This window comes from Brachyhypopomus gauderio, chromosome 10 (genome assembly GCF_052324685.1).
Source record: "Brachyhypopomus gauderio isolate BG-103 chromosome 10, BGAUD_0.2, whole genome shotgun sequence".
Classification (NCBI taxonomy): Eukaryota; Metazoa; Chordata; class Actinopteri; order Gymnotiformes; family Hypopomidae; genus Brachyhypopomus; species Brachyhypopomus gauderio.
In genome coordinates, this window is record NC_135220.1 from 5931996 (window position 1) to 5942930 (window position 10935).

General features: G+C 43.0%; 1 protein-coding gene across 1 annotated transcript; it reads right to left on the minus strand.

Annotated features, from left to right (window-relative positions):
• Positions 1–653: 653 nt before the first annotated feature.
• mafba (MAF bZIP transcription factor Ba) lies at positions 654–4355 on the minus strand. Its single transcript, XM_077018984.1, has one exon. It carries the CDS (start codon positions 3942–3944, stop codon positions 2766–2768), a length of 1179 nt encoding a protein of 392 aa, XP_076875099.1. The 5' UTR covers positions 3945–4355; the 3' UTR covers positions 654–2765.
• Positions 4356–10935: the final 6580 nt, after the last annotated feature.

Below are 10935 nucleotides of genomic sequence, written 5' to 3' on the forward strand. Positions count from 1 at the left end.
GTTGATAAGTCTCATTCTCTAATAGTGAGTTTAAAACTACACCGTTATGTACTTAAAGGGTTAAATGTGCTCTTCCCACAGTCTGACAAGCGCTGTTGCAAGGTCAAAGATCTCCTTTTACTGAGTGCACGTGCTAGTTGGGTTTCTGCGCAAGTCAGCAGGCACGCGCGTCAGAGTTTGCAGGTTGAGACAAACGAAAGTCTTCCGTGGAGATAACGAGAGAAGCTGAACTCACAGAAACTCGGTGCATATATACCTCGCCTTGTGTTAACGTCTAAACACCACACGGCCTACTGTCCCCCGCTCTCAATGGCCTATATTATGGTATTCTAAAGTCTACTATCAGAACACATTACTAATGTAATGTTACTAAATGTAATAATAAATTAATTCATTTATTCAAATAAGGCACAAACTCTAGTAACTAAACCGCCAAAGTCCGTGCTTGTTATTTGAACACATAATTACCTTTTGTCTGGTGTAGATGAGTTTTATATAGATGTATTGTTGTAAAAAACATATTTTCCTGATATTTAATTGATTAAAAACTATGTGCATGCATTAGGGAATTTGAACGCTTGGTTACCCAGGAACCTCCACACTAAGTTAAGAAGGCACGCACAAACGGACATAATGAAAAACCAACAAATGAATGCCATTTCGATGACTTTAATAAGCAAAATAGGAAAAACCATTTCTTCAAAAAAACAACAAAAAATAAGACAAAACAGAAACCAGCCTGAATGGAACAGTCCAAATTTGACTTTTTCATTTATATAAACAGGATTGAAAATTGATCCCCTCGCATCATACATGAAATGAATCAACGCGATTCCCGCTGCTGCGGTTCGGAATTGATTTCAACACAGTTGAATCAGTAACAAACCAAAGGATCGTTAAATGCGCGACTTTTCAACTATAATTCTTAAATGCAAGCACCATGCTTATTCAATATGATCTGACAGTTTGTTAATTTAATCATTAAAAATAAAAACATACCTATGCATCTGGCCAGCAGAACCAGAATCTCAAAAAATAATAATAAACAAACAAAACATATAACATACATATAATTTTCATTTTGAGATTTTGCAAAACCTGAATCCCCTTTTTTACTGACCGGCAGAAAAAAAATACAGGAAAACATTTAACAATGATCATTAACACTTTCCAGTAAAACTCACGCGCAATTGTAGGCAATTGTACAACCCCCCTGATTTAGGAACCGACTCCTGGTGCGATCCTAACTGCTTTGATATAATGATTTTCCACAATAGTTATCAGTTCTTGAAACTGTGAAAAAAGAAAGTTAACTCCCCTCCCCCGCTGAAATCCTATACATCCAGCAGTAAAAACGATACCATTATAGATATTGTTCAGATTATATAATTGGTGTGGATTATGCAATGACAGAAAGTGAGTTTTCTTATACCGGCGCGAGGCAATGAGCACCAAAGTAAAGGAAACTCCACAATAACAAGCCGCGCGTGCAGCGCGTGTCTCTATGGTGCAAGACTTAAACTGTGATTTACAGAGCACTAATATGCTCCTCAAGGAATTTCACTGTGTGTTTGAATTAAACTGCCTTTTATTGCATGGCTTCATAATACAGAGGACGCTGGCTGAAGCCTGCCGTCCCTGGATTTAGAGTCCCATGAGCCTATTAGGATATGTGTCTTTGTTTTCCTTGAGGGTGGTCTGCAAAAAACTCAAAATGAAAACAGCCAAAACCAAAAGCATTATCCAAAAAGTGCACTTAATATACAAAGTTTGTTGACTTTAGATGCAACTGCAAAAATGATCCCCGTTTACGGAACTCAGTCCCCAAATAAAACAAAACCGCCAACATTTTAAAACAACCCCTTGATGTTTTAACTATTATCTTTCAATTTTTGCTGTTGCATATATTTACAAGCCGAAATTAACCCCAAACAATGTCAGGACTGCAGCGCAGTCGCCATGATATGGTCACCATCTAAAATCCCAGAAGCAGTAATGGGAGAAGCTCAGGATTAACAACATGCTATTTAAGATACACGAAGAAAAAAGAAAGTACAAAATAGAAATTATTACCGTACATGTCCAGCATGCAGGATTAATATTTTAATGCAGTTTGTTTTCGTTTGTTTTAATATCTATGTTTATATAACCAAGCAGGCAATAAACCAATCAGATGTTGCATAAAAGATCCCCCTGTTGCCGCTGTCGAAGTTACAGGGGGCTCATTAGGAGAGAAGTTAAAAGTTTCGCATGTTCTCAAATGAGAAGTCTGACTTTAGGGCCAAGAGGTGCGAAAAGTCCAAAGTACTCTCCTCTCAGCGTAAATCTCATTTCATAAGATTGGTTTTCTCTCCTGAGCACAAGAACTAGGAACAAATTCACGGAAATGGTATTCGTCTGATGTTATCCAGTGCTCTAACAGAAGAGAGAAAGAGAAAAAAAATACACTGGATAAGATCATAGTTCTGATCAGACTATATAATCTCTCGGATAGGGGGGGAAGTCCGATCTCTAGTAGCAACTAATCTACAAAGATGTACATCTAAAAACAAAACAAAACAAAAATGAAAACTAAACTAAAACTATTCCTTTTTTCTTTGTATTTCAGTTGCCAAGTGGATGGAGATTACATATGCGGTTATTACTTCTGTGGGTAACTTTTTCTAATATGAATACAGCTGTTATTAGTATAATGATAATCATTACTGTTGATTACTATCCTATCCTGTGTCTTCCGCGTCAGTTGTCGGGCGTAAGAGAGGAACTCACATAAAGAATTCTGGCGAGGACGGGTTGTCACTCGTGGACCCTGCCTCACGGAACCCGCTCGCGCCAGTCAGTTTCTCACATTTCAGTTTGTATGCGTCTCTCTCGCGGGCCAGCCGGTTGATCTCCTGCTTAAGCTGCTCCACCTGGTTCATGAGCTGGGTCTTCTCGTTCTCCAGGACGTGCTTCTGTTGCACGCGCTTGAAACGGCACGACTGCGCGTAGCCGCGATTCTTCAGGGTCCGGCGCTTCTGCTTCAAGCGAATGACCTCGTCCTTGGAGAAGCCCCGTAGGTGGCGGTTGAGCTCCCGCACGGACATAGACACCAGCTGCTCGTCGGAGAAGCGGTCCTCCACGTTCAGGACGGACCCGCCGTTGTGGTGGGCCTGCTGGCCCGGGTGAGCGTGGGGGTGATGGTGGTGAGGATGATGACGGTGGTGTAGTTGCTGATGGGCGTTGGGTGAGTTTGGAGAGGGGCTGTCGGGATCCTGGCTGTGGCGGTGAGGGTGGTGGTTGTGAGGATGACCGTGCGTTCCCGGGTGGCCCGGCAGGTCGTCCGCGTGATGGGGAATCCCGTACTGGTGAGGCTGGTGGTGCTGCTGCGCGTGGCCGTGGTGGTGATGCGCGGCTCTGTAGCCCTCGTATCCTCCCTGCTGAATCTGCTGCTGCACGTGCGGAGGCGGAGCGTGCCCGTGGGCCGTGACGCCGATCAGGGCTTCCACCGCGTCCTCCGGGGTCATGCTCAGTGTCTGCGGATCGATCTGCGGAGGATACCCGCCGCTCGGCATCCAGTACAGCTCCTCCAAATGACTCTTCTGCTCCGTGGGGCTGAAGCTCGGCGAAGAAGGCACCGAGCTGCACGGCGTGCTGAGCGGGGTGGAGGACACGGAGCCCTGGGGCTGCAGTCGGGTGCACGGGCGAATATTGGAGCGGTCAAGCCCCGCGAGGGCCTCTTTCTTCACGTCAAACTTCATCAAATCAAAGTCATTTACATATTCCAAGGCCAGCGGGCTGGTGGGCAGCTCGGGCCCCAGGGTCAGCTCCGCGCTCATCGTCTCTCTGCTGTGGAGATACGCGAAAGTGTTCGCTAACGTCGCAAAAACAGACTTTTGCGCTTCTTCCTCTTCTTTTCTCATGCAGTTAGTCCTCCAACGCGTCGCACTTGAACGGTGTAGCATACAGCGGCGCTCGAAGCGTTAAACGGTGGGGGGAAAAAGAAGGGAAAAAAAAAACTTTCTGGCTAATGCACAGCGAAAGACGTTGGAATTTGCATCATACGGGTTACTTGGACAGTCTACTCACGCGACGGAGAAAAGAGGTAGAGAGAGAAGGAAGCCTCGGTGCAGAAGTCCTGACTCAAGTTAAACTCGAATACATAAATACAACGAAGCCCGAGAGACGAAGGAGGGATCCCGTCCCTCTGGAAACTCTCCTAATATGTCCGAAAGCCAAAGATGCGGGAAACGGGACGATCGGAGGCGTTTGCGTGTCGCTAGGAGAGCAGCGTTCCAGCTCCGCACCGCAGAGATATCGGCTCGCTTCCTTAGACAACTCACTCCTGAGTGTTCACTGTGCACTACAGGGAGCAGCGAGTGTGCCCTTTATTGTTATAGCCTGGTCTGATGTCACGCGCGAAGGTGGGCGCAGTCTCGCGCTCGTAGTCCAACCAGCGTGGCGAGATGTGCTCATTAACATAAAACAGGAGAGGGGGGGGGGTTGACAGCGCCAGTCCTCCGGCTCCGTGGGGATGAGGTGGGGGCGAGAAAGCGAGAGTGACTGCGAAAGTCTTTACTGCTGCTCGTGCGCTTTAGCAGCGCGCGGACACGCGCGTGCTTCTCGAGTAAACGGCCTGTCCGTCAGCGGCGTTTTCCTTCTTGTGTTAGTTGTTTGACACGGGGAAGAAAGATCACTCGTCGTGCATCTTTTCTTTCGTGTTTTAAGGTCTATAAAAGTTGAGTATATATAGGGCGCAGAATACCATTCTGGAAATATTATTCATTTACTCTTGTGCTTTATTATATAGAAACGAGCGGTATCTGCGCTGATGTTGCCGAACAGTAATCTGGACACCATGAAGCATAAAACAACGGGCCACTTTATTCCGTGCATCCACTAACAAACATCAGATAAAGGCCTAACTCTAACCCTAACTCCAAATCTACCTTAACCCTAACTCTAACCCTTACTCCAAGTCTACCTTAACCCTAACTTTAACCCTAACTCCAAATCTACCTGAACCCTAACTCTAACCCTTACTCCAACTCTTACTCCAACTCTACCTTAACCCTAACTCTAACCCTTACTCTAACTCTACCTTAACCCTAACTCTAACTCTTACTCCAACTCTACCTTAACCCTAACTCTAACCCTTACTCCAACTCTACATTAAACCTAACTCTAACCCTAACGACGGCCTCTGTGGGTCCGGTGTAATAAGTTCACTAGTGTTAGGAATCCAACTGGCTAGCCTTTCAGTATGTCCTCACATTTAAACAAAGACAACGTGTATATGTTTTTTGTTTGTTTGTTACAGGTAGCCTATGTTTATTAACGGCTATGTTTTTTGTTGTTTATTACAGGTATGTTTATTAACGTGTATGTTTTTGTTATTTATTACAGGTGTGTTTATTAACGTGTATATGTTTTTGTTTATTAGACGTAAGTTTATTACGACCAACGGAGAAGCACTAAACCATGATCGTAGTTTCTAAATCAATGTACAACGATTTATTGATGCTTGTACATGTTCTTTTGTTCCACTAATTCGAATCGAGTATCTACACTGTCGTCCTTACCTATAACAGCCCTTCTAAAAACAGTCGTGTTTCCATATGAGATAACTGGAAAGTCTGTTATTTCAACTCTGAGACACGCGCGGTGATGCCAGTAATAGGGTCACTACAAGATAGCCTGGAAAACTCACCAAACGCTGCCCCCATGTGGACACTTTTTAAACTATGTGAACTCTTATTTTTAACTATTTCTGTTACGTTCGTCTGACGACCGACAGAATAATTGAAGTCGCGCGTTTTTCCTACGAGACAGTAATGAGAATGTGGGCTATACGTACATACAATCGCACCAACAATGCCGTCGAACATAGAAACTGTAGTTAGTACAGCTTACACTGCGAACACTGGACAATATCCTGGCATTAGTTTAAAGGAGGAAATTTAGTCTTGATTTTGAGTAGGAAATGGGAAAAGGATAATAGGATGAATGAGACCAGTAAATAACTATTACACACAGTCAGAGGACTTGAAAACGAGCAGGGAGGTATTTATTGCGTGTATTCTGTAGACTCCTGCACGAGCACACTGGGAAAACATGATAGGAGAGATATGTTAGAAGAAGACTGTAATTTATTTTACATACAGGCAGTACTGATATAGTGTATTAGTACTAGTGGCCAAACACGCATCCTGTTGCCTACTCAATGTGTAATATAACGTGTTTAGAGGCAGACCGATTGGATTGTTTAATTATAAAATATGATAGATAATTCAGAGACTGGAGATTACATGGAAATGCCGCTTACACACACAACACACAGTTGCATTTTTTGTCAGGTCAGGTAATTATACGTCAGTAATGTCATATATATATATATATATATATATATATATATATATATATATATATATATATATATATATATATATATATATATATATATATATATATATATATATATATATATATTAGGTACGTTACTTTGTACTTTGTTATATACAATACATTTAAGACTCGGACGAAGTAATTAAGAGAAGATGTATTTACGCATATTTTCATATAAGAAGCGACGAGAAGACAAATCCTGCCAGCGACCTTAAATCAGATAAATCAGGCCAGCGATATTAAACTTCCGCGTGCTTCTACAGACCTGCAAGCAACCTGTCAAAAGCGATGAACGTAGTACTGCAGTACGCGTTTAATGAAGCTTAGCATAACCGTATCGCTTATTCACTGAGAAAGTTTTACTTGCTTTCATGGTAAAGAATATTCTATTTATTATTGTTGCTGTTGTTATTGTTGATGCTAATAATAAAATTATTATTATTATTATTATTATTATTATTATTATTGGTATTGTCATTACTATTGTTGTTGTTAGTATTATTATTATTATTAGTAGTAGTAGTATTATTATTACTATTATTACTATTATCTTGCAATAGTTTAGAATTTCCCAACTCCATTTGCCCCCCCCCCAGCTCAATTTCTCAATATATTGCTATTGCTTGTACTAAGTTATATTAAGCAAATATCAATAAAATATTTAATTCACACTATTCGCTGTTTTAAGAAGAGCATCCCCCACATTATCCCATTACACTCATACTAACCCACCGAAAACGCACAAGTAAAGACGGTTCACCTCTGCGGCGATGCCCGACTGCTCCAGATCCGCTACAGTTCGCTTACCATGCAAAGCTGCCACGAGTTCTGTCCGGCCCAGCCTGCGACTGTGCCGGTAGCGTGTTGTAATGCTCTCAGTATACTCAGACCTGTCGTTGGACCCCCCCACCCCCACCCCCCTCGGTAATAGCGGCTGGTAATGGAGAGGAGATGTAAAAAAAGGCGAATGTCAGCAGCATATGCTGGTTAATGTTCTATTAAGTGATCAGTGTGCTTACAGACAGCGAAAAGAAGTGGTGATGTACGCCTATTTAGCCTAATGAGATTCCCATCCTACGAACTTTAGCAATGAATAACTGAAATAAAATCAACCCAGAAATGTTCCTTTGAGCAGTTGTCAAACGGCTACTGCGTGGATGTCTTGGCGCTCGGCGGTCCGCGCTACACTGTGCAGGGGGCGGCCGACGTCTCACGGGTTCATCGGGCCTCACACGGAGGACAAGACACGGCGACCCGGCAACGGCACTTATTTCAGAATCAGTCATTTTTCGAACTGTGGACTGGATTTTAAATCGTGGATATAAAGTGGACTCGCTATAATCTGGCACCCCATGGCAACACCGAGTCAGGTGCGTATGTAATCGAATAATAAGTTAATTTATCGTAACTCATAGGTTTAATGGATGTCTGTTTGATGCATTTTAACACCCAAACCCAAAGTGTGACGCAGCCTGAAGTGGCGTAACGGTTAACACAAACCATTTCAACACTTCATTCATTACATTTACAGAGAGAGCAGCGCGCCGACGCGCAAACGCGCGCGAGTCCTCCGCGTGTGTGCGCGCGTGAGAATCGGCGGTGTGTTCGCGCACGTGGACGCCGGTAAAACGTTAGAAACGTGTCCTCAACTCGCCACTACCGCAGGCCCCACTTAGGCCCGACAAGGGGGTCACCGAGCAGAGGATTAACGGAACACCCGAAATAGGTGTTTCAGAAACATGTATGAAGAAAACACGCATGAAGAATATTATCTCAATGTGTTAGTAAAACATAATGAGTTACCAAACTGCTGTTTAAGAAGAAGAGAAAGATAGAGGGAGAGAGCGAGTGAGAGAGAGAGAGAGAGAGAGAGGGGAGAGAGAGAGCACTTTCCATTACTGAACAGATGAAAAAACGATATAGCTATTTTTAAGCTTTCCTGTAGATCACGGACCGCGAGAACGTGAATGAAAACAAACTGCTCTCAAAATTTTTACAAATGAATTAATGGCAGCAGAAGTCACCATCACTTGTAAGTTTGTAACATTATTTGTTTTTTCCCTGAATAAATGAACAGACTGATCAATCACATACGTACACATATCGGACATGTATTTGAACTCTTCGTTTCAATTAATTAATTTGTCCGGATCCATGCTGTCCAATAAAAAAGAAATATTAATATCAATAACTGTCGCGTTTAATGCGTTATTCTTTCATGCGTTATTCTTTAATGCGTTATTCTTTAAAGCGTTATTCTTTAATGCGTTATTCTTTTCTCGATAGTCTCACAATTAAGACATCTTATGCCTCTAAAACCGTCGTGGCGATTCATTAGTAACTAAAAAGGGATTATTTAAAAGCAGAAATTTAAGAAAAAACACGCAAACAATAAAAGTAAAAAATCACGACTATTAGCTGCGCGAGAACGCATCAGTGAAAAGTGGCGGATTTTAAACTCTTTTGAAAACAGTCACTTATCTGTATGGGGGTCATTAATTTAAGATTGAATACTTACTGACTAACTCAAACATTCTTGTTTACTCTAACGAGATTGATTTTAGGCTGAAACATGCATTATTAAAATATTGCGTGCACGTAAACAGCATCTACCTTTAAGAGTACCTAACAACCCCCTCAAAGCAATAATTGACCTGGAAGTCTTTAAAACGAGAGCAGGCGGCCAGATAAGTGCACGCGCGCCTCATAAACATGAAAAAGAAAATCAATACAACGCGGACAGCAATAGTTTGCACTAACACACACACACACACACACACACACACACACACACACACACACACACACACACACACACACACACACACACACACACACACACACACACAGCAAGAGAGAGAGAGAGAGAGAGTTAGACCCAGTTAAGAGTCCATTGGAGATAAAACTAGAGGAATGTAGGCCTACTTGCAAGGAGGAATTGCGCTAAAATGTAAAAATCGACAGCAGGTGCAGTGTTACCACCGCCAGGGTCCTCCATCCCGCCCTAACCCAAACTTTACCACCGACGGACGGAGTGCATGGACCGGACTGCAAAACCCAATGTGTGCGAGTGTCATTTGCTAGAGTCTGGCGCCCCTGTTGGTTAAATGTGGGTAAAACACTCAAATTCCTCTGGCCAAAGCTTGGTAATTAATATATACAAAATATGTTTCTGCTATGTAACCAGTCACACACTGTGCATTAGATCTTCATCTGGAGTTATTAATGTATTTATTATTATATATTAAATAGTTATAAAACCTACTATGAAACAGTAACAAAGAAAATGGGGGGGGGGGGGGGGGTTCATCTAACTTCATCTAACTGATGAAGCTATCATCTGTATGATCGGAACTTAAACACTTTTCAAAATGTTTGCATTCATATTTTTATACTGCTTGTCTGATAAATCAAATCTGTTCTTCAGGTCATGCAAGCAAGAGTTTGTTATGTATGTATTGTGTATGCATTGTTTATATATTGTGTGTAGTTTATTTACATTCACAGCACTCTACAAATGTTCATGTCCAGAGAGAGAAACACAATATTTTCTCCCGTCATACTGGAAAGCAGTAAACACCTAAATGGTAATAAAAGCAGCCACATCACAGAGGAATACAGCCACAGTCCTGCTACTACAGCCACAGCCCTGCTACTACAGCCACAGTCCTGCTACTGCAGCCACAGTCCTGCTACTACAGCCACAGCCCTGCTACTACAGCCGCAGCCCTGCTACTACAGCCACAGTCCTGCTACTGCAGCCACAGTCCTGCTACTACAGCCACAGTCCTGCTACTGCAACCACAGTCCTGCTACTACAGCTACAGCCCTGCTACTGCAGCCACAGTCCTGCTACTACAGCCTCATCCCTGCTACTGCAGCCACAGTACTGCTACTACAGCCTCATCCCTGCTACTGCAGCCACAGTCCTGCTACTGCAACCACAGTCCTGCTACTACAGCCACAGTCCTGCTACTACAGCCACAGTCCTGCTACTGCAACCACAGTTCTGCTACTACAGCCACAGCCCTGTTACTGCAGCCACAGCCCTGTTACTGCAGCCACAGTCCTGCTACTACAGCCTCATCCCTGCTACTGCAGCCACAGTCCTGCTACTGCAGCCACAGTCCTGCTACTACCACAGTCTCATATACAGGTGTGAATCTGTCATTAAAAAAGTCCTCTTCAGAGAGGGGTTGTGTATCTGAAGTGCTCAGTTAATCTGCTGGGATTAGGAACTTCATGAGGACACCATGGAGGTTGAATATGGGATTATCAATGTATCTTAAACAGAGGTCCCATATGAGATGAGGAAGAGAGGACACGATTAGAGAAGACAGAGCTCACAAGAGACAGACAGACAGAGATAGAAAAAAGAAAAGATAGAGAGCAATAGAGAGAAAAAGTGTGTGTGTGTGTGTGTGTGTGTGAGAGAGAGAGAGAGAGAGAGAGAGAGAGAGAGAGAGAGAGAGAGAGAGAAATAAAGGGCTGGCAAACAGCCCAGAGGAGGTTCAGACAAACAGGGGGATCAAAAGAGGAGTCCAGAACACA